The following is a 25,477-nucleotide window of genomic DNA, read 5'->3' as shown; positions in this document are numbered from 1 at the left end:
CCCGGGCCGCTGGGAAAATGGTGGGATCCTTCTACCGCTCCAGAAGATATTCTCTATTTGTATAAAAGCCAAGTACATCCAAAGATGGAGTTCTGCTTCTACATCTGGGCTGGAGCTTCAAAAAACAGCCTATCCTGCCTTGACAAAGTACAAAATAGACTTCGTGGCTTAGTGGGGGATGCTCTCTTCTCTTCCTTGCAACCTCTCTCCCACAAAAGATACGTTGCTAGCCTGTCTTTGTTTTATCGTTATTTCCATGGCAAGTGCTCGTCCGAGCTCCAATCTCTGGTGCCCCCTCGTCAATCCTCCATGATAAACACCCGTCTAGCTAAAAACACTGTCAGTAATTTCCCCCACTCTTTATCTGTGCCTAAATCAAAACGTAGATTCCATGAACATAGCTTTTTTCTTAGAAGTGCACGCCTGTGGAATTCTCTTTCGTTTACGTGTTTCCCACCTGGCTACAACTTGGATGTCTTCAAGTTCAACATAAACAATTTCCTGATTAATCGCCCCCTTAAGTAAGACACTTTATTAAATCTCCAATACCAACTATTAATACGATATTATCTCATTGATTATTGTACACAAAATAGCCCTTATCCCAGAGTGGCTTCCAGGCCTTGATAAGTGGTGATCCCCATATAAAAAAAAATATGGTGGTTTATCGTTTTTTTTTTTGTCTTTTTTATAAAGGAGTAATCACCACTTACCAAGGCCACAGGGCCACTCAAGGATAAGGATTAATGAATGTACAGTGGTCAATGGGGCAATATCGTAGTAATCGTTAGTAGTTGAAATGTGGTAAATTGGATTACTTAAGGCGAACGGCTCATCAAGAACTTGTTTATGTTGGACTTGAAGACGACCATATTGTAGTCAGTTGGAAAGCAGGGAAACGAAAGAGAGTTCCATAGGCATGCAATTCTAAGAAAGAAGCTTTTTCCATGGTATTAGGTTATGTTACGTTTAGGTTTAGGCACAGATAAAGAGTGCGGAAAATTATCGATAGTGGTTTCAGCTAGACGAATGTTTTTCGTGAAAGTTTTCCGAGGAGGGACCATAGATTGGAGCTTAGACAAGCACCTGCTATAAAAATAGCGATAAAATAGAGACACGCTCGCAACGTCTCTTCTATGAGAAAAGGGTTGTAGGGAAGAGAAAAAGGCATCCCCTATTAGGCTATGAAGTCTATTTTGAACTCTGTCAAGGCAGGATAATTATTTCTAGCAGCTTCTGCCCAGCTGTGGCAAGAGTACTCCATTCTTAGACGTACTTGACTCTAATACAGGGAGATGATTGCATCAGCAGTGAGATACCTACTGGAGCGGTAGAATGATCTCACCATTTTTCCAGCGACCTTGGCAACGGATTTGAAGTACGTGTTCCATTTCAGATCAAGAGTAAAGGTCAGATCTAGAAGCTTGTCAAAACATGGAGCCTCCCCTAGACGAGAGCCATTCATTTCGATTGATGCAAGACTGTCAGTGTGAGACTAACAACATGGGGAATACCATTCAGAGCTTGGAGATTAAAATTTCCCAACATGCCGAACATCCGGGCGTGTAAAGGCTCATAAGTCGGCCATCGGTGAACATGTATTGCAGTGTCAGATCTGCACTGGAGGGTATACGGATTAAACTTTCTCTATCTTACAGAGCACGCTCAAAAATCCACTCGAGGCGAAGTCTATTAATTTGCACCAACCGTCTATGTGTAAACAGAAGGAATATAGCAATAATCTGGAACTTATGGGTGTTTGATGAGATCGTTTTCTTTTTCTCTTTTCCCTCATACTAATTTTCTTTCTATCCTCGTTAGTAATTTATGGCCTTTTGACCACGTTTTTAAACGATGTTGTTCTCCCCATTGCCAACGTTCATTTTGAAAAGTGTCGGCCGAAGGACGTCTTAATAGAGTTTTTTTTCTATTCCACCTTTTATTTACCCCCCGCCCTTTTGCTTAATTTGTGTTTTTTAAACATTGAATTAGAGCTAAGGAGAAAAATATTTTAGAAGTATACTTTAGTTTCTGTTCGTTATCACACTTTTTCTTGATTAATAATATATGTTGAAACAAAAAAAATATCCCTCAACAATTAATAATAATTGCACTGCGCCAAGTATTATTCAAATGTTATATATATATATATATATATAATTATTTTTTGCTATATATATATATATATATATATATATGTGTGTGTGTGTATGTGTGTGTGTGTGTGTGTGTATATATATACTACATAAATATATATTTTATATACCATTCTACATGTAATATGTTGCTATGTTCTTACTTACGTTAAGTGGTCAGATGGCATATCCGTAATGCTATATATTTCAGGAAGTATTCCCTTCGTCGGGCGTGTTTGACTTCCAAACGTGCATTTTTTTTATTTATTTGTATCATGTAGATAATTCTGACGACTATTCTTATCTGGGATGTTATTTTTACAACGTTTCGGCCGATGTAACCTCGAACATTCTTTAGGTAAATCTTTTCGAACTTTGAGATCTTTACATCGAAATCGAGAGCCTGTGTGAAACCTCAAACTGAACTCTTTATCTATTCAACAGAGGTAGATTGTTCTCGTCCTGTCAGTCCTGGTCGGTTACATGTGTTTACTTCTATACTATTCTTAGTTATTATAGCCTGTCGTAAGGATTTGCCCTTCAACATCTAGAAGAATATCACTGAGAGCTGATATGTAATCAACGTCATCAACCGTTATGACAGGGCTTTTATTTTCGCATCATCATCATCATCATCATCATCATCTATAACGATACATATATATATATAAATACACACACACACACACACACACACACATATATATATATATATATATATATATATATATATTCGCGCATATTTTATTGAAGAGGATCTTCGTTCTTCTTTTTATGATCTTTCTTTCGAATTTTTCTTGTTTTCGTACAAGTATTTTTGTTGTGGGATCCAACGTTCTTATAAAGTCCCCTAGTTTACCGAACGTTTTCGGTCTCGATTGGCCATCGTCAGGGTTGTTCTTCCTGTGCATCCAACTTATTGATTGATTTGTTCTGTATCGTTTTAATGTTTTTATTACTAATTTACTATCTGTAGTTTCGCCTAATTTGAATTATTTTTCTTTTTTCTCTTTTTCCCTTCTAAAATATATATATATATATATATATATATATATATATATATATATATATATATATATATATATATATATAAGCAGGTATGATATTATAACATTATGGAAAAAAGGACAAGAAAACATGCGGCCTTTTTTTTTAGAAAATTCTCAAAGTTTCGTCCTCATTTTCGGGGGACTTCCTCAGGAGAATGATAAAGATGATTGAAGAAAAATAGTCTTATCTTTGGGATATTTTATTTTTCTCAATCATCCTTATTATTCTTCTGAGGAAGTCTCTCGAAAAGAGAGACGGAACGTTGAGAATTTTCTAAAAAACGTCGCAGGTTTTCTTTCCCTTCATATATATATATATATATATATATATATATATATATATATATATATATATCAGAATAAGTAGTTAATAAAACATGTTAAAAAACACTTGGAAAAAGAGTTAAAAACATATTTAATTTTAAAAAGGAAGCACAAAATAAGTGGATAGTTCTTAATTCGCGGAGTTTCGAAGAAATACTTTCCTTCTCATCAGAGGTTAGGATTTAGCAAAATGCGGGATCGGATTTTGCTTGCAAAAGTATTTGATGAAATTACAAGTAAGTCATAGATCTTACTTGAAAACAAAATAGTGAAGTAGAGGGAATAGGGTGAAGAAAAAAGTGATTTTACGTGGATGGATGGTTTGGTGAAGGGTAAAATATCCAATAACGGTAAAATCCAAAAAAGTTGGTTAAATTTCCATTTCCACAAGTAAAATCCAAAGAATCGCGTTAATGGAAGATGGTCTAAAGTAACCCAAAATGCAGAAATCCGTGGAATGATTCACAAATGGGTGCAAGAAAAAAGAGAATGAGTTAAAATAATATTATAAGAAGAGGATAAGATGTGCGTTAAAAAGGAATTTAAAACGACTGTCAAGGCTGGGCTTATTTTGGAATATATATATATATATATATGTGTGTGTGTGTGTGTGTGTGTGTGTGTGTGTGTGCGTGCGCGTGCGTGCGTGCGTGCGAACGGCATAGTCACGTTGACATATCGGTTTTCATCAGATCACCGAAGTTAAGCAACATTGAGCCTGGCTACTAACGCTTAAGTATATGTATTTGAGGATTGTATTGTCCACCAGAGTAGTTTCTAGAGTTACACAAATGCATCTGATAGTAGCACACATAGCTTATTTGTATCGCATTCCCCAATACAGGCAATCACGTTCCCGACCTGTCTCCTAGACCATGAACATCAGTAAGCTTCATATTTAGACCCATCCCTTACCACAGTACCCGTGAATTGTGTAACAAATGCTCGTAGTCCACTCGGGAACGCCGGTCATCCTAAGTTCTCCACCCCAAGCCGAGGAGCTGTTGCTCAAAATAACAAGATGCTTCGAAAAGACTGACTGGGAAACCGTCAGATAACACATCAAAGATGTCACATGGATTAATATCTTTTCTCTGTCTGCTGAACAGTGTACAAATGGGGCAACTGAATGGCGCAAAACAGGCATTGAAGCTCATGTTCCTTCACTGAAGTGTTATAGCAATCCCCACTCTACCTAGAGATTCACTCCAACTTGTGTAACTGCCTCTGCATAGAGGCAGCGTGCATTCCGACGATTCCACGTCAAGTACAAATATGCAACAGTTTATAGAAGCTAGAAATAACTGTAAGAGTGAAATAGCAGTTAGGAGAAGGCATACTAAAGTGACTAGTTAATGTATCGAGTTGCAGAAAATAGGATCTCGTGATTTCTGGAAAATTTATAATGGTGTGATGAATAATGGACACTCAACAATTCCTCCACTAACAAACTTGAGGTCACTTGCACGGCAACCGAGAAATCTCACCTGCTTGCTCGACGGTCCAACTGCAACTCCACCTTAGAACATGCAAATCATTCGCTCCCAAATTTGCCTTTGCGGACAGAAGCTAGAGTTTAAGCTCTCTTATCGTGTCCGTAATATCCGAAAAAAGTATCTTTAGGCGTGTGGGCCTAAACTTATCTCTACCATACTAATTAAGAAATGCTCCGATGAGCTAGCCCCTGTCCTCTCCAAAATCATCAATAAATGCTTAGCTGAATCTTGCGTTCTTGGTAACTTGGAAATTGACTGTTGTGCCTGTATTCAAGAATTCTGGCGAAAGAACTGACCCGCTCAATTATCGTCCCATCAGTCTTCTAAACATCTTCGTTAAAATCTTAGAGCTTTTAATCAATCAAACACTCGTCGGCCATCTTTCTGGCAAGCAGTATGGATTTAGGCAAGCCCATTGTCCTGCAGATATTTTAACCGTCATCCTTGAAAACATATATTCTGTACTGGATAAGACAAGAGAAGCCAAACCTTGATATATACAAGACTTTTGACAATGTATGGCATAACGTGTTTCTCAAAAAAATTTAATCCTAAATGATATTTCTAGACGACTATTTAACACTAGCATCTGCGCCGCGTTGACACACTCAACGCCGAGTCAAACACAAAATCGAGTACACTCAATATCGAGTACACTCAACATCATTTTACCATCACCGCTTATTCTGTGAACTCGGAGTATGGGAAATTCTCATATGCACAAAACAAAATCACTGAAAAACAAAAATACCCTAACTAAGGGTAAGGATAATAAGTAAACGTTGGATAAAATGATGATTAAAATTATTACGAACTTGCCAGGATTCGAACCTGGAATCTTCTGATCCGTAGTCAGACGCGTTATCCATTGCGCCACAAGTCCTGTCCGTATGCCGAAAGATGTTATCACGATGGTATACATACAGTGCTAAATTCCGTTGACATGGGCAGGTAACTTTTTCGACCAAAGCGAAACAGCCTAAAAACCTTTATTTTGGGCTTTTTGTGTGACTCGGTGTTGTTCGTTACAAACCATATATAGATAGGGACAATCTAGGAACTTACACCTTTCAGGGACAAAAAAGAATTTTTCAATTCGGTGCATCCATTCGAAACTTTTATTGGTACGCACACACACACGCGCGCGCGCACACACACACACACACATAAATAAATAAATAAATAAATAAATAAACAAACAAACATTTAGAATTTTGCTAATAGTATTGAATAGATAATCAAATCCTAGACAATTAAAAAAAAAGTTGGTCATACGTCTAAACACAATGATATTAATGCAGATGTACCTTCATAAATTTCATCCCTGATAATGGTGGATGCTCAGACGAACTACAAACCCTTGTAACCCCTCGACGTAAATACCCCCGTCAAACCCGACAAGCAGCAAAGTCCCACCCCTCCACAGCAGAGATCCCTAGATGTAAGGAAGTCTTCTAACGGTTTCCTTCTCAGAACTGTTAGACTTTGGAACTCCCTTCCGGGATTCGGCTTCCCCAACTTTACTGATATGCAGAAGTGCAAGTGTAATGTGAACAAACATCTTGCTGCTCAACTCCCTACATATCCTCTTTGCAACATGTCCCTGATAGTAGTCCCTACATCAAAGTGACACTGTGCCTTGTTTGAGTGAAAAGGTAATTAAAAAAAAGATAGGGTTTAAAAAAAAAAAAAAGTCTCAAATCTAATAGGTCTCTCACTATCGACTAATCTTCAATCGCTGTCCCATCGCCGCAATGTCGCAACCTTGTGTCTGTTTTACAAGTACTGTAGTGGAATGTGCTCTGATGAACTCACAGCATTTGTGCTCCTTCGGCGTACATACTCTTGAATAGCAGAACATGCAGCAAAATCTCACCTCTTCATAGTTGAAGCCCCTAGATACCAGGAGACCGTCTACTCTAATAGTTCCTTCTCTCGGACTGCTGGACTTTGGAATTCTCTTCCTGTTTACTGCTTCTTTGACTGCACTATCCTGCAAAATTTTAAAAGTACCGAGAACAAATATCTCGCTGCTCAACTCCCACCCAGTCCCCTGCTAGGCAAGATCCTAAAAAGTAGCCGCTTATGTCCAAGTGGCAATATGCGTTGCTTGGAGTGAAAATGAGTAAAATTCAATATCTTCAAGCGAGAAAATTGTTAAAAACGAAGATGTTCAGAAGATATGTAACAAATAAGTAGAAACTAAATAACGCCACTTTTTCTTCTTCTTTTTGCTTACGTGTGTAGATGAAAACTGGAAAACAAATACAAAACAAATACAAAAATAGGTCAGTCTGCGAAGTGGTTCTCGATGTGTGTCATAGTCATAAGGGGCGGAGAAGGAGGTGTGGTTATGTTAACCAATGAAAACCGATTCCGCGGTGGGCGTGTCATTTTATTGATCGATTAAGAATCGTATACGAGGGAAAGTTTTTCAGTTTGAAAGTTATTTTTCATTAAGACAAGCGATCGCAAATAAAACAAATATACAGGATTTGGAAACAGTTTCTGAAGTTCTGCTTGAAATGGACGCATTGATCGATACAAGCAATGGAATTTCTGACCTCGTAAGTATGGGTTCATACCTTCCCCTTGCAGCATGCGAAGTAAATATTACCAGAAATATGGTCCTCATTTTATATTTATGTTGACTTGTATTATTCAAAGAATAAGTAAAAAAAAAATGAATTGTTTGGACTGCTATTTTCATCTTGTTTTATACTCATAACGTTTCGGCCGATGTAAGCTCCGACCTGTATTTTTCTAATTTGGGAATCTAATAGCCGAACTTGAGAATCTTTAGATCGAACTCGGGAATCTACATAAAATATTTGAAAAAAGTTCGACTAGAAAATTTATCAAGTTCGAAAAGATACATCTGAAGAAGGTCGAGGGTTTACATCGGCCGAAATGTTGTGATGACGACATTTAAGATGAGAACTGTAGTCCTGATAATCCAAATAATTAAAATTGTCAATTCTCATCTAAAAAAAAAAAAATAAAATAAAAAAATTAGATACTTTTTAAATGCCTTTTGTTTCGGCTTTTGAGGGGGGGGAGTAATTCTAATTCTAAGGCGTTACGTTATTTTTCTTAAATGAACCGGAATAGGAAAGATGTTTTTATTGTTTGCTTTCAGGGCGGGAAATGTATAAATTTCTATATTAACACTCTCCACTAAATCAATCCTTTCGCTCAAATATGAGATTCTACTTTTTTATTAACCGATTACGTGTGAACACTTTGAAAAACTTCGGAGAGACAAAAAAAATTTTTTTTTTTTTTTTTTTAGCGTGTGGGATTGTTTCATGTGTAAATTTAACGCATATGATCTTCATTTCTGGATCATTGTAACCTTTTAGGACATTTAAACAAACAAAAAAAAGTGTTTCACTAACCTTAAGTCCGAGTGGCAAAATCGGAAAATCATACATAATCGCCAAAACATAGACACTTCACTTCACGTTAAGATCGTTATATATCCCTCATGTCCGACAATTTAGGACATTTTGTTGTGTCATCATCGTGACGCAACTTCGGGAAAGTGGAATTTGAAACACCAGCTCTCTAGAACAAGAACAATCTGGCTTGTAAAAAAAAAATTGCTTAGGTAGCTCCATCGGAATTTCCCCGTAGGGGCGCCTCGTGTGATTAGCAATAAACTAATCCCTTCCGAAATTATGAGAAGGCAAAGCATGGGAAGGCAGACCTCTTAGAACTGCACAGGATACTAACTTCCGCCAACCGAGAACAAACCACCGTAACAATTGCTTAAACATTAGTGGATGGCGAACAAATAAAAAAAAAATCACATTGCTTAAATAAATTGTTTAAAATATATACGGTGTTGTTTTACTGCACACATAGATGTGAAAAAGTTGTCAAAAACAAATATATAACAAATGCATGTTATCAAAGGCAAAATAAGTTACTTTTCTACCTAACTGAATAAGCTTTTAGTATTTTTATATAATGTAACATGTTTATTCGGTTCGAAAATCATACAGGGTTTTATCGATATATTTGAAAAAGACAAATGGCGATGAGGTCTCTGCTGAATACCTAAAGTTTTAGAAAATGAGGTCAAACTAAAAAATTATACAAAATACTGTTAGAAACTCACTCAATACATGTCTGCCTATGTCACGGTAACATATATTGGGTGGGTTTCTAACAGTATTTTGCATAATTTTTTAGTTTGGCCTCATTTTCCCAAACTTAACGTATACAAGAGAAAACTCGCCGCCATTTAACTTTTTCAAATATATCGATAAACACTGCATGATTTTCGAACCGAATAAACATTTTACATTAAATTTAAAAAAAAAAACTAAAAACTTATTCAGTTAGGTAGAAAAGTAACTTATCTTACTTTTGATAACGTTTATTTGTTTTTGACAACTTTTTTTAAATCTATGTGTATAGTAAAACAAACCCAAATATACTGAAATAAATACACAAGAATATAAATTGCACGAAAACAATTCCTTTCTAAATCCTAAAAACCAAAAACCAAAATACAATTTGAATTTATTGGAGAAAGAATATTTTTTAAAAAAATAATTGAATTTTCCTAAAACGGTGATTGAATGCGCGAGGAAATTGTCCGAGCATGAAAGTTCAAAAGCCGAAGAAAAAAAAATGACGCAACATGGCGAACAAGTGTTCCTATTTACTTGCCTCCCCACGAGGGCAGAATTAGGTCGGTTTTTAATGTGGGAAAAATCCAGCTCCCCAAAAAATGAACTCTAAATTGGAACAAACATAAAAATTGTCTCAGTTATGAAGGATTTATCCTCCACTAACTCAGTACAGAAAAGGTGAAGCGTAGCATCAGAACATATACTACATTGTGATCTTGGCCTGAAGGCCAAGGCGTTTTTGAATTTTTTAGATGAGGATAAAGAATTTGCATTATTTGGATTATTCGGAATACTCGTATTATTTGTATTCTTCGGACTACTGTTCTCATCTTGAGTGTCATTTTCACAACGTTTCGATCGATGTAACCTTCGACCTTCTTCAAGAGTATCTTGTCGAACTCGGGAATGTTTCTGTCGAACTCGAGAATTTTGATCGAATTTTGAACGGAACTCTTTATTTACTTCACAGGGGTAGCATGCTCTTGTTCCGTTAGCCATGACTGGATAGAGGCCCTAAGTAATTCGCAATTGTATTTTTCGATCGTCCACATTGAGGATTGAACCTTCAAACTTTCAGGAGAATATCAGCTTTTACAATTGATTTTTCCAAGTAATCTAACCACTGCGCCACCGGTCCTTGCGGACTCATCCAAATTCCCGAGTTCGACAGAAAAATTCTCGAGTTCAACAAGGTACACCTAAAGAAGGTCGGAGGTTACATCGACCGAAACGTTATAAAAAATGGCATTGAAGATGAGAACAGTAATCCGTAGATTCCAAACAATACGAATAATCAGTCCTCATCTAAAAAAATTCAGAAACGTAATATTCACACTACTATTCTCATCTTTAGTGTTATTCTCATAACGTTTCGGCCGATGTAATCTCCAACCTTCTCCGGGCATATCTCGTCAAACTCTGGAGTTTTTAGGCATGGAATTCGTTTAATTCACGGGGGGGGGGGAGTAGCATGTTATCATCCCGTCAGCCATGACCGGGTAGAAGTCTTAAGTAATTTGTAATTATATTTTTTGTATCACTTGCACTGAAAGATTGAACCTTCAACCTCTAGAAAGGTGTCACTTAGAACTAAATAACTCAGTAGTTTATCCGTTACGCCACGGGTCCTTGCACATTTCGAGGTCATGGTTGACAGAAAGAAAGTATGTTACCTCTGCGAATTAATAAAAAAAGGTTTTGTTCCAGATTTGACGGAAAAGATTCTTTACTTTAAAAAGATACACCTGAATAAGGTCGGAGGTTACATCAGCCGAAACGTTGTGAGAATAACACTCAAGATGAAGAATCTAAATGATACCAATGACAAACATGTATTTATTCATTTTTTATGTGTTTTTTTTTTTTGTTTTTTTTGTTTTTTTTGTTTTTTTTGTTTTGTTTTTCTTTTTCTTTGGATTTCACCAAACTATGTATATTGTTATTGAAGCGTAAGGGATTACTGTAAGGGTTACCATATTTTTAGAGTACTGAATGGGGAATTGGTCAGCAAAGTGATTTTGAATTATGTAACAAGGCCGCAAGAAGTTCAAATATGACGTATTGTTTAACTTAGTTTCATGCAATTACGATTAAAAGAGGATGGATGTCTTTTGCAAAAATGCAGATATCTGATTTTTGAAAAAAAAATTTTTTACAATTGGCTATTATCAATTTAAAATTATTCCTCAAATGAAAATAAGCTTTCTAGCCATAAAAGTGAATATCATTATATCTTGATTTTAATTTTCGTAAGAAGGAATAAAATTGGTAAATTGTTTTATTCAGCGAATTAATTTTACCACTCCAAGGACGGGTGCTCTTCCGTTATATATATATATATATATATATATATATATATATATATATATATATATATATAGAGAGAGAGAGAGAGAGAGAGAGAGAGAGAGAGAGAGAGAGAGCGAGAGAGAGAGAGAAAGAGAGAGAGAGAGAGAGAGAGAGAGGGGCGTGCAATAAGTAATGCCCCTGACCCACTTCGCATAGCAGTAAAGCAACGAAACTTGGCACGGTTATTAGTCTTTCTCTACATAGAAACCACCCAGAGTTATGCATTTCTCCCATCGTTTGATGCAGCTCTGGAAACCGTTTTTGTAGAACACCCCAGGTTGGTCCTCCAACCACGATGTGACTTCAGAAATCAAGGCTGCATCATCTGGGAAACGCTTTCCTTTCAAAAACAACTTCATGGCTAGGAAGAGGTGAACGTCAGAGGGTGCAAGGTCAGGAGAGTAGGGAGGATGGGGAAGGATTTCATAACCACACGCCCGTGCTTCTGATCTGGCGACATGCGAGTTGTGGACCGGAGCGTTGTCCTGCAGGAGAAGGGTACCTTTGCTGATCTTGCCCCGCCTCTTGATTTTGATAGCTTCCCTTAATTTCCTCAAAAGTGAAGCATGATAGGCTCCTGTAATTGTGGTATCCTTTGCCAGTAAATCTGTCATCACTACTCCGTCTTGGTCCCAGAAGACTGTGAGCATGACCTTGCCTCCTTTGGAGGTGATGAGTCCAAGTGCTTCCACTGCATTGACTGGGCTTTGGTCTCTGGATCATAGTTATGGACCTAGGTTTCATCCTGTGTAATCAGTCTTTTGAAAAACTTTGACTCATCTTCTTGGCACATCTCCAAATTCATCTTCGAGCACTCGACGCGTTCTCGCTTCTGGAATGGTGTGAGCAACCTGGGAATCCATCTGGCAGACACCTTATGCATATGCAAATGGTCATGAATGATAGTTTCCACAGACCCTGTACTAATCTTAACATCTTGGACTATTTGGCGAATAGTAATGCGCCGATCTTCCAAAATGGCAGCCTCAACTTGACGGAAAGATGCCTCATCAATGGCAGAAGGGGGGCGACCAGGTCTGGGAGCTGTTTCCACAGACTTCCGGTCATGTTTGAATTCACGATGCCGGCGTTTTACAAGATCATATGATGTGGCATTATCACCATAAGTTTCTTTCAACAGGCTCCATTTAACACCTGACTCAGTTCAAACACCTGTAAAACAGAAACCACAAATAGTTCAGAGCTGTAATTTGCCACATAACCCGTAGAGATATAAGTCTTTGCACATGCAAAATTTCAGCTAGATCAGATAACTGGAAGTAGGTCAGGGGAATTACTTATTGCACGCCCCTCGTGTGTGTGTGTGTGTGTGTGTGTGTGTGTGTGTGTGTGTGTGTGTGTGTGTGTGTGTGTGTTTTCATGTATACATATATATAAATGTTTATCTATATATATACATGGTGGTCGCTAGAAAATCGAGAAATTTGAAGGTCAGCTTAGATCATGAATAAAATACGTGATTGCTATTTTTTGATTGGTGCCGTGTGAGTATTGTAAAAATAAATCGTTGTTTGACGCTGCAGTGAAGTGCAAGAACGACATTTTGAGTATCTATGGGGATAATATAATATTTGTCTGTGAAAAACTTTGTAAAAATTATTCTTTGTAAAAATAAATCGTTGTTTGACAAATTTCCCGCTTTTCTAGCGACCACCCTGTACATATGTTATACATACATATACATATTTACATACATATATGTGTATGTTTATATATATATATATATATATATATATATATATATATATATATATATATATATATATATATTAGTGATGGGACGGTTCCAAACTTTTTCCCGATTCCAGTACAATTACCGATTCTGTTCTAAATTTCCGATTCCGATACGATTCCCGATTCCAGTTCCGATTCTTTTAAAAATTTATAAATATTTAATTAGAGATTTGTTGGGTTTTGTAAATTTTAAAATTATTTCATAAGTCCCGCTAATTTTCGCGTATATCTTTGATCAAACGTGTTCGTTGTAATTGATTGAAAATTGTAAGACAACAAAAGATTTATTTTTATTTTAAAACAAAGCCAAATTGTATCAGTTCGTCATTAGTATACAACATGCTACATGCTATTTGAAAGTTTTCATAAACAGTTGAAAATATCGACGAATCGAAGGCAAAATAAGAAAATATTTAACAACGCCCCCCCTCCCATTGTTACGAACGAATTTCTGAATAATAATGTTACTATTTAGAAAACCATTTTTAACATGGAGAGGGCGTAGGCTTTGTTAACTATTCAGTACGTTCTCTCTATGAATGAAGTGAACATTTTATTTTAATTATAAACAAGGCCGATAGTCATTAAGTCACGTGGTCTCGTGTAATGAATGAATGCATGAATGTAGGATTGGCATGAAATTCTTAAAGATAAACTAAAATGACCAAAAAATGGGCTGAAATGACTTAAATAAATAAAAAGTAAATGACTTAGAATGACTTTAATGAACTTAAGGATGAATTGAATGACCTTAAGAATGACTTGAATGCTTAAACAATAACTGGAATCCTTCAAAAACAACTTGAATGATCTGGGGAATGAGTTGAATGTCTTTGAGACTGACTGGTTGTAAAGTGGGTGATCATTTTACATTAAATTAATACAGAAAAGTGATCCCCCATTTATATCACAAAGTTACAAACATAAGTACAGCATGTAATAAGAACAGATACTACACTTTGATCTTGGCCAAAAGGCCAAGAAAAGGAGTATTTATTTGCTCCTCCACCGAGAAAATTAGACACAAGGCCGATTTTTAATATGAGTGAAGGAAAAATGGGGACCAACTCCCCGGGGAGTAGGGGAGCTGGATAGTGACAATTGGTATGAAGGGTTGCCCTTACATTGACCAACGTCTTATATGTGGGGTCGCCCCCACATATGGTCTTTGCTTGCAGTATCTGCCGGAACAGATACTACACTTTGATCTTTATATTTAATTTATTTCGTTTAAAGAAAAAATTACTATTAAAAAAATTCCAATATAAAATTAAAACATTTAAAAAAGTAAAATCTCCAAAAGACAAAACAAATTTAGGCACAAGGCCCTATAAGATCTGGGGAGGGGAGTGTTGCAGGGTCTTTGTAACTAAAGTAAAAATTGGAGTCTGTGGCGGCTTTACTCTTGACTGGCAACATTTACCACAATACCTCATTCACTCTGTGGAACCTAAAGCTAACTAATGAAAACCCCAGCGTTTTTACAAAAAGGATATATATATACAATTTCTGTATGTGTGTGTGTGTGTGCGCATTTGCGCATTTTTTTATATATATTAAAATGTGTGTGTGTGTGTGTGTGTGTGTGTGTGTGTGTGTGTGTGTGTGTGTGTGTGTGTGTGTGTGTGTGTGTGTGTGTGTGAAAAAAGTTCAATTCATTGGAAAAAATAAAAAGTTCTTGAATTTGGAAGAAAAATAGTTCGTGTTGGGGAGTGGGAAATATAGAAAAAATGTACAAAAAATAAAATTAGTGCATTGTTAGTAAGGTCCCTCCCTAAGCTAATCTAAGTAGTTAGATCGCCTACTGTTTTCCGGGGCACCGAAAACAAGCGGGGAGATCCCTAATGGGGATTGGGAAGACTTCATATCGGGTGTTGGGAGTAAAATAAATAGATTGTTAAAAACAAAAGGGGGGAATATATTAGGTGGCGACCTTCGAGTAAGGGTTGATCAGGGGATGATAAAACAAAAAGATAGGGGGATGGTAGTGGTAGGGTAGTCTCGTAAGGTTCTCTAGTGCCGTAAAACCAAAAAATCGAGGGACAGGATCTCATTTGTACCACCAGTCAAGAGTCTCTTTACTTTTTATTTGTCTAACCTAGCGGGATGGGCTCCGTAGGACCCAGTATCGCATGTGCCATGCCTATGGTGGTAACACGAATTCAAACTTGGCGCCTCGTCGGATGCACAAGCTAGCGTCATGCACCCACCTCTTATCAAAGGCCACTCGAGGCAACCTCTTCCAATCGTATCTGATCTTTACTTTAAGCAGATGACTATTAGAGACACAGTCTACAGTGGTACAAGGCGGGGGGTTGGGCAGCAAGATGTCGGTTCACGTTACACTTGAACTTCTGCATGTCAGTACAGTTGGGGAAGCAAGAACCTGGTAGGGAATTCCAAAGTCTAGCGGTTCTGGGGAAGAAACTACTGGAGTAGAAGGCTCTCTTACATCTAGGGATCTCTACTGTGAAGAGGTGAATTTTAAAAAGAATCTATAACAACAAAAAAAAATTATAGTCTCTTCTAAACATGACCTTTTTCAAAACATTATAAAATAAAAAAGCCAATTTTAAACCATAAACAGACAGCCATGTTTTTTTTTGTTTTTGTTTTTTTAATTTTTGGTTTTAACGATTTTTAACTAATGAAGAACGATTATAAATGAAGATAATTCGTTTCTCATTAAATTAATATTTGGGTGATGACGTTTTTTGTGACACCAGACGTCGGATAAGTAAATTAATATTTAGAAGATTAAAAACAAAAACACGTGGTTGGTTGACAAAAAAGGAATAGGCAGAGTACACATTACTAAAGCAGTAGTTTTTACGACGTTAAAATCAGAGTTCGAATCTCACATAAAGATTTTTAAATTAAATACATATTTTGAACATTTAAATCTTTAAAAATAATACAGGGTGACCCACTTAAAAGTAGCCAGAAAATGTAGTAGAGATGAGGAAAATTCTTTTATTGTTTAAATTACCTGTAGCATTGTTTGAATTACTTGTAGCATTGTTTGAATTACTTGTAGCATTGTTTGAATTTCTAGGGCAATTGCTCTTGACATATCAAAGGCCTTTGATAGGGTATAGCATAAAGGTTTACTTCACAAGATCTCCAGCTATGGTATTGCTGGAAATGTCTTCTCAATTATTAAATCATTTCTCTCTGATAGGTTCATAAGAGTAGTAGTTGATGAGCAAAAATCAGAAGCTCACAGTATAAATGCTGGAGTCCCTCAGGGTTCCATCCTGGGCCCAACTCTTTTCCTGATCTACATTTATGATCTTCCAAATCACATCCTTACATCATTCGTAGACATTTTTGCTGATGACACTACCATCTATGGTAGCACATCTAAGACAAAAACGACCAAGTTCTCTCCGATTATCTCTCCTCTGATCTTGATCACGTTGTACAATGGGGAAAGGAGTGGCTGGTTACTTTTAATGCATCTAAAACCAAGCTTCTCTCTTTACATCATCAACATTCTGATCCCCATCTGGCATCAATTAAAATGAATGGCTCTCGTCTTGGGGAGCCCTCAAGTTTTGACAGGCTTCTGGGCTTGACCTTTACTCCTGATCTTAAATGGAATACGTACATCAAATCTGTTGCCAAGGCCGCTGGAAAAATGGTCGGATCCTTCTATCGATCCAGTAGATATCTCACTGCTGATGCTATTCTCTATCTATATAAGAGCCAGATAGTCCAAGGATGGAATACTGTTGCCACATATGGGCAGGAGCTGCTAGAAAAGAATTGTCCTGCCTTGATAGGGTTCAAAATAGACTTCGTGGCCTGGTGGGAGATGTCCTTTTCTCTTCGCTGCAACCTCTCACAGAAGAGATGTTGCGAGTTTGTCTCTGCTTTATCGTTATTTTCATGGAAAGTGTTTAACTGAGCTTCAATCTATGGTCCCCCCCCCCTCGCCAAACTTTCACAAGAAACACTAAACTAGCTGAAAACATTATCAATAATTTTCCCCACTCTTTATCTGTACCTAAACCTAAACATAGATTCCATGATCAAAGCTTCTTTCTTAGAACTGCACGCCTGTGGAATTGTCTTCCGTTTTCCTGCTTTCCAGCTGTCTATAATATGGTTGTCTTCAAGTCCAACGTGAACAAGTTTCTGATGAGCCGTTCCACTTAAGTTAATAAATTTACCGAACTTCCATTACTATCGATTACTATATTGTCCTTTTGACTACTTTACACTCTTTAACCCTTATCCTTGAGTGGCCTATCGGCCTTGATAAGTGGTGACGTCTATTTAAAAAAAAAAATTACCTGTAGTGCTATGAAATACGGTGGAAGTGCTCACGTTGACATCTATGCATTTCTGGACACGTTTAATAAAGTTTGCAGATACTGCTTGTAGATCTTCTCTGGTGATTCTCCTGATAGCGTTGGTAATGTTCTCCTTTAGTTGGTCTAGATTGTGAGGATTATTTGCATAAACTTTTTGCTTTAAAGTTCGCCAAAGATAAAAAAAATCGTATGATGACAAGTCCGGGGAACGTGGTGGCCATAACCTTTTGCTTATTGTTCTCTCTTCCGTAAACATGTCATGAACTTGTGTTTGTCATCTGTGAGACGTGTGACATGTAGCGCCATCTTGTTGGGAAAAGAATTGCATTTTGTGTTGTGGTGTCAGTTTGTCGTTAAGAAAAAGATTAGAGAGATAGGGCTACTTTGAAGTGGGTCACTCTGTATAACATAATAACAAAAAAATCATATAAATATTTTGAAAGCTAAATGACCTTTTTTTTATAATCCAAAAAAAAAAAGTATAAAACGTATTCCGCATTCGAATTATTTTTAGCTTCAAAACAATTTCTGATGTTTTTTGTTGATAAAAACTATACGTAACTTCATTCATCGTTGTTACTTACTCTCGCATGCAAATGGACGTACAAACAGATAAATCCATCCAAGAAAGCAGACCAGCTATCATAATAGTTAACAAAAAGAAAAAGTCCTGCCCTATCCTACATTTTGCCGTACCCGCAGATCTAAGGGTGAATATCAAGGAAACAGAGTTTTTTGTTTTTTTTACACAGTGGTCACCACTTATCAAGGCCCGGAAGCCACTCAGGGATAAGAGTTATTGCAAGTACAGTACGTTAGTGTGAAGATTTGATGAAGTGTTTACTTAAGGGGGCGGTTCATTAGGATTTTGTTAACGTTGGACTTGAACACATCCAAGTTGTAGTCAGGTAGGAAGCAGGCAGACGGAACAGAGTTCCACAGGCGTGCAGTTCCAAGAAAGAAGCTTTGTTCATGGAATCCATGTTTTGATTTAGGCACAGATAAAGAGTGGGGGAAATTTTTCACTGTGGATTCAGCTAGACGGGTGTTTTTCGTGAAAGATTGGCGAGGGGGGACCAGAGATTGGAGTTCAGACGAGCACCTGCCATGGAAATAACGATAAAACAAGGATAGGCTCTCAACGTCTCTTCTGTGGGAGAGAGGTTTGCAGGGTAGAGAAAAGGGCATCTCCCACTAAGCCACGAAGTCTATTTTGTACTCTGTCAAGGCAGGATAGGCTGTTTTGTAGAGCAAATACACTAAACTGGCCAGAGTGCTAAAAGCGATATGGAATAGAAAGAAAATCAAATAACGCAATAATCGTAGGAGCACTAGGAATAATAAAAAAAAAAAAACATCTTTAAAAAAAGGATGAAAGAGATTAGATTCTGGAAAAAGATATAACGAATAGCAATAATGAACACGGCTGAAATATTCAAGAAAACGCTTGAATGCGGACATGAGCCATAACCAACCATAGAGAAACTATCGATCCCCTCGTTCAGTCTCGAAAGACAAAGGATACCTCCTGTAGGGACAGCTGCGCATGTAATTGTGTGGCAGGGGTTGCACAATCTCTAACCACACCCCTCCTGAATCGGCATTGCTTGAGTCCAGTGGTAAGGAGAGGTCCAGGACGACTGGAAACAATGCCGAGATAAGCGGAGGGCACATACAGCACTTGGAAGTCCCAAATGGTCACCCATCTGGAATTGGCCAGGCTCATCGTTGCTTAAATAGAAGAGAGGTAAAACAAGATAGAAGAACAGCACAAGGAATAAAAAAAACCCTGAAACTGTATAATCTTAAGTTCAACACCGCTCTCCACCCACAAAAAAAGTAGTGTCGGCATCAACTGACGCCACACCAAATAGTCGAGAAGGGTCGAGCAGGATAGAAAGACCGAGGAGGGAAGGTATTAACCAGATCTCCACTGTTTGAGTGCGAAGAGAACTTGGAGAGTGCTGCATGATAGCACAGGTATAGAGGCGTAGACTGTCAACTTGATGGTCGGGTTTCGATCCCGACTTAGAGTACTTACTTGTCTGGCTGCATTGATGACCCGTGAACAGATAAACGGTACTGTCATATCACTATAAAGCAATATCCAAAAACTAACAATGTGAAGGACATCTTTAAAAACACCTGTTTGAATGATGTTTTCTATTTTTGGGGAATGACAAAACCTTTCTTTAAAATATATTTTTTTTTAAATTCCAACTAATGTATGTAACTCAAGACACAAAGATCAAATGTGTCTAAAAAAGAAAAAAATCTTCTGTAAAGCGAACAATTAAAAAACCACAATAACAATTAAAATAATTTAAATAAATAAAAATGAAATAAATAACAATTCTTCATAGCACTAAATGACCTAAAGAAGATTGATATACTGGTTTAATATCCCATTAAACAAGCAAAAGGAACCTGGACATTGAGGAGGCTTACTGCCATCCAAATTCCAATGATGACCAATATCCACCGCCAGCGAAAAGTCAATGGCAAACGGCTGTTGCAATAATGCAAATTCATTTGCATATGTTATCAAAAGAGGTGGGAGTACTGGAAATCTGGGAAGACTTGTTATCACTCAGAGTCCAGGAAAGACCAGTTTTTTTTTTGTTTTTTTTAGTGAGCAATTTTTATGAGAACCCCAAGTGAGTAACAATAATAATGCATTACTTTCTTTATTTGACAGTCTGTCGTTAATGTAAAAGAACTGAAGTCGCACCACAGTTACATCGAAGAATCACCTGATGACTTGGAGCAAGCGGTCAGTCTTCACTTCACACTTCCGGAGAAAGTCGGTGCCCTTGCGGAAGCCCTGAATGTCTTTCAAGTGAGTAGTTCTCTGCATCATCATCACCGTTTTTGTTTGTTTATTTGTTTGTTTGTTTGTTTGTTTTTTAGTGTTGTCATAATTTGCCTCCCGGATGTAATACATATGAAGCATGTGAACCGTCGCCGTGGAAAGTGAGAGGTTGTCTTTGCGTGTGACATTACGCCTGTAGACACCCTCCAACATAGAACGATTATTTCCTTCTGCAATCGTTTTGACACTTCTGTGATTGCGTTCTACGTGGACGCACCGAAAACTCGAACGCACAATCAGGAATTCCTTAAATTGCCTGCAATTAAATGAATTGTCTTTACTGATCAATATTTCGGTCGGTGAGCATAGTTCATTATAAAAGGTGTCTCTATCTGACTAATCACGTTGGTCGAGTGCTGTTGTCATTGTTGTCCTTGTACAACTACATTTTAACCTATTTTTCATTTGTCTCGGCATAGTAAATTCTAGTACTTGTCACAATTATATTCAGAACTGCAAAAACGAAGATCAAAGTAGATGTCAGAATCGTTCCTGTTTAACTATAAAAATCCACCATTATGAACAAAATTTGTTTTTTGTCCCCTGACAAAAGGAGGGTGGACCTGTAAATTTAGCCTTGTCCGTTCGTCTGTCCGCAATTTTCTACGCCTTGGAATTTTGTACAAACATTAAACATGATATGAGTAAAAAAGTAACAGAACCGATTTTCCAGGAAAACTCTAGTTGCCCATCCCCCCCAGGGGTGCCTTTCGGGTTAAAATGGCTAAAATTGACACTTTTGTGTTTATTAAAAAAATTGATGACTTGAATTTTTATAAAACTTTCTGAAAAGTTGTAACTAACTGATTTCTATATAATTTTGTTTGTCTGTACTCCGCGATAACTTTTGGGACTATTTTACCATATTTGTCCAAAATTTTCTGTGTATGTCATGTATTCAGTTTTACATGGTGCTGAACTCAAATTTAAATATGTTAAGGCTTTGGGGACTTTTGATGCTAAAAGAAGGGGGAGCAAATGATGGACTTAGTCATTTCTTTGTTTGTATGGTGCAGAACTCAAATTTCCACATGTTAAGGCCTAAAACTGCACCGTTTGTTCATTTTCGCCAAGATTTGACGTCTCCTGGGGAGTTTTGGGTTAAATGGGGAGGGGGCAAATGCTGAACTTAGTCATTCTTTATACCTCGTTCACTGTGCGTTCACGGGGGACCATGCATGCTTCAGTTGTTTCTTTGGAAAATGGTTTTCAAACAAGCGGAGCATCTAATACACTTTGAAATTGGTAAATGTACATTTTCCTTTCTATTGCTGTATAAATGCCAATCGTTCTGTATTAATTTCTACTTTGTGAAATGGTCACTTGGTGATTGTAGTTTTAATTATAAAAATCACCATTATGAACACAAGTTGTTTTTTCTGAAAAGAAAAAAACGGCTGCACTATATGCGAAGCATCTAAAATAACGCTTTAAAGCTAGTAAGTATTCGTTTTCGTCTCTATTACTACATAAATACTACTCGTCTCCTCGTTTTTAATTTCTAAGTTGTATAATGGTTACTTAATGGTATTAGTTTTGATGTAAAGATCAGCCATTAGGAACACGTACTCTTTTTTCTCTGAAAACAGCTGTCCTACAAGTATAACCAAGTGTGACCCCTAAGTGTAGTCCTGGGTGTCCACACCGCTGGCTACAAGTGTGACAGACAACTTTCCTAGGGTTGTATCCTTGTCACGGCTACCAATATAACCAAGTAACCCGTAGTTGACCACAAAGCACACGACGTGTAGTCCGAAGTGGCTCGGCTTAAACTTCCAGCAAGGTCCTGCGACGCAGTTCAAGTCGCTTTCACGAAGACAGGGTTGGTAGGCATTAACCAGATCTCCACTGTTTAAGTGCGAAGAGAACTTGGAGAGTGCTACATGATAGCACAGGTATAGAGGCGTAGACTGTCAACTTGATGGTCGGGTTTCGATCCCGACTTGGATGCAGCAGTTGATGATCTTTTCTATCCTCTTTCTTCCGCTGAAAAAAAAAATCACTTGATTGCCTTTTTTTCTTAAGTTCAATTGAACAACAGCAAACGACATCGACTCTGGTTGTAGTTTTCGTATGAAATAATTATTCACAAAAGAGAAAAATTCAAAATTCACTCCATACTTCAGAATTGCAGACTCCAAAACTAATTTACCTTGCTCTGCAGCGGCTTATGTATACAGGATTAGTGTGGGTCGGAGCATGCTTGGGTGTTCAAGCTAACGAATCATCGTCCAATCCGTCACACCCTGGTTCATCCTGATTGGATAATAAACTACTTCTCCCATACACTCCGATCAGGTAACTTTCTACAGAACAAGGGTTCTCATTGACAATTTTCTCGTGGATCGGGGAACCCGTCGTTGATCCTTCGGGTCGAAACTCTAGTCTAAACAATTTGTTTTTTCCGTTACAAGAAAAATGTATTTCATATCGGCGACCACTCCATTTCCATTTCTAACAACAGGGTTATCTGCTGCTTTCCCGGATCTGCTATTAAATTAAAAAGGCTCTAATTTCTCTTTCGCTTGCCCTTTTTTTCGGAGGGGGGAGCGTAATTTTCAACCATTGCTCTAATTTAGCCCTCCGTAACCCCTACTTCCGGGTAATCTCTTTCCACTGGGGCTGGTTGGGCCACACAAGCGAAACATCTAACACGTTAGTAAGCGTTCGGTTTCGTCTCTATTGCTGCGAAAATGCGATTTACCATCTGTTTTTGATTTCTTCTTTGTAAAATAGTCCCTTAATGGTATTAGTTTTATACTATAACGATCAGCCATTGTGAACATCAGTTCTTTTATTTTTATAAAGATTACAGTAATTATTCTTTTAATTTTGCTCCTTTGTTTCGTGTGTGTACGTATTTTGCAACATTATTCTTCCGATTATTTCAGGAATATGGTGTTACGCTCGGTCACATTGAATCTCGAATCTCTCAAGAAGGATACAGCAGTTACGATTTCTTCGTAACCTGTGAGAACAGTCAAAAGGGTTTGAAGGAAGCCATCAATGCCCTGAAATTGAAGGCGAGCAGCTTACAAATACTCACCAGGCAACCAGACGACGGAAACAAAACTGAGAGTAAGTTGATGCAAACTATTGCCTAAACTGATACCCTTCCGCCGTTTGTTTTTGTCCTCCCACAAAACAAGTCCCGATTCTTATAATGGTAGGGATAGCAACCATTAGACCAAGGAACCGAATTTCGGTCCGTGAAGAGACTGTGATCGACCTACGAGCAAATGGCAGCATTTGACTCCGGGAAGGGTTCAGAAAAAAATTTCCTCCATAATTTATTATACATGTGCGCGCGAACACACACACACACACACACACACACACACACGCACACACACACACACACACACACACACACATATATATATATATATATATATATATATATATATATATATATATATATATATATATATATATATATATATATGAATAAAAAAGAATACGAAAAGTATAAAAGCTTATAACTTTTCTTTATTCGTTTTCAATTGGTGACGTGCAGGAATACAAAATAATATTGTGAAAAAAAATTAAAAAACTTTTTTTATAAGTACATATTTTCGACCGATCCTTCAGTCTTCATCGGTGTAGTGAAAGTATGAGGATGCACGGGGAAAAGGGGAATGGAAAAGGAAGGAAGGTAGAGGAGGAGGAGGAGGAGAAGAAGGAGGAGGAGAAGGAGGTATAGCCAATGAGAAGGTGCCACGTCAGTCTTAAATATATGAACATATAAGTACGCACATACACACATGCACACAGTACATATACACATACAAACGAAAAATTAAAAATTAAACAGTAAATAAAAATGAGAAACGCGCCTTTAACTGTCTAATCCTTTGAATTCTAACGATATTATTTATTCTAAGAGAGAATAAGAATTCCAAGGATATAAGACGTTATGAGGAGAAACGCTATGATGCTCATTTGTAATTTAACGGCTATTTCTCGTTCGAAAAAGAACGAAAACGTCGTTTCTAAATTCAACCGTTTTAAGACAAAAACGAAACGCTACTTTTTATTAATTTGTATATTAATATGTACATATACATACGTATACAAACAAATACTCACATGTATAAATATATACCTATATATATATATATATGCACATATGCATACATAAATGCATGCATATATACACATATACATATACTAACAGACATACATGTACATACATAAATGCTTGCGCATACATTTACACGTAGAGACAGTTGTACATATATACACAAGTTTACATAAGCGAATGTAGGGAGAGAGAGAGAGAGAGAGGAAGAGGAGAAGAGAGTGACGGGAAAAGAAGTATAGGTGTGCGAGAAATACATACACATATATACACATATACATATACGGAAATATGAAGACTCTTAAAGAAAATGTGTTTTGAAAACATATATATATATATATATATATATATATATATATATGTGTGTGTGTGTGTGTGTGTGTGTGTGTAACCAAAAGAAATTCGAGAAATTCTTTAAAAGGAGACTTATCGAGATAATACAAAGTTCAAAAAATGAGTTGGCGCTTATATACAGAAGTAAAAATGAAAAAAAAGCAATGTATACTCATGCATATAAACTTAATCGTTCACTCATTAGAAAGATTACATCACTAGGGGAACGGGATATATCTGCTCTTTATATCTAGGTATTTCGAAGTATTATATATATATATATATATATATATATATATATATATATATATACCGTATCTTTCTGTTAAGTTACATTATTGTTTCAGCTACCCGGCCGTTTATTTGGCCGTCTGTAGCTTCCTCAGACTTTTGCAGAAACCTGTAAAATGTGTGGTTTCTGTAAAAGTCTGAGGAAGCTACAGACGGCCAAATAAACGGCGGGATAGCTGAAACAATAATGTAACTTAACAGAAAGATACGGTAATAAAAAATAAAACGCATATTTGCTCTACAACAGTATGAGCACTTTCTTCAGTTTTTATTAATTACCATTTCTACTATATATATATATATATCTAGCCCCACTGATGAGCTGTGAAAC

At 37.1% G+C, this 25,477-nt stretch overlaps 1 protein-coding gene, 1 non-coding gene and 1 pseudogene across 3 annotated transcripts in view; 1 reads left to right on the top strand and 2 right to left on the bottom strand.

Moving 5' to 3' along the window:
• LOC145291271 (protein henna-like) overlaps positions 1-25,477 on the top strand; it is a 118,871-nt gene that overhangs the window by 39,147 nt on the left and 54,247 nt on the right. Inside the window, exons 1-3 of one of the 2 annotated variants that reach the window (XM_080136896.1) lie at positions 7,418-7,571; positions 20,268-20,408; positions 23,333-23,519. In XM_080136896.1, the coding sequence (XP_079993022.1) occupies positions 7,530-7,571; positions 20,268-20,408; positions 23,333-23,519 (370 nt within the window). In that variant the 5' untranslated portion in view covers positions 7,418-7,529. Of the gene's footprint in view, positions 1-7,417; positions 7,572-20,267; positions 20,409-23,332; positions 23,520-25,477 lie in introns of those variants that run through there. The other variant, XM_080136897.1, reaches the window with a different exon arrangement.
• On the bottom strand, positions 5,815-5,887 carry Trnar-acg (transfer RNA arginine (anticodon ACG)). The gene has a single exon. It is a non-coding gene; the product is annotated as a tRNA-Arg (tRNA).
• On the bottom strand, positions 14,104-14,240 carry LOC145291699 (U2 spliceosomal RNA; annotated as a pseudogene).

Source organism: Euprymna scolopes, chromosome 12, assembly GCF_053919585.1.
Source record: "Euprymna scolopes isolate OS-2025 chromosome 12, ASM5391958v1, whole genome shotgun sequence".
NCBI classification, from domain to species: domain Eukaryota; kingdom Metazoa; phylum Mollusca; class Cephalopoda; order Sepiida; family Sepiolidae; genus Euprymna; species Euprymna scolopes.
This window is presented reverse-complemented; position numbering and strand designations above follow the sequence as displayed.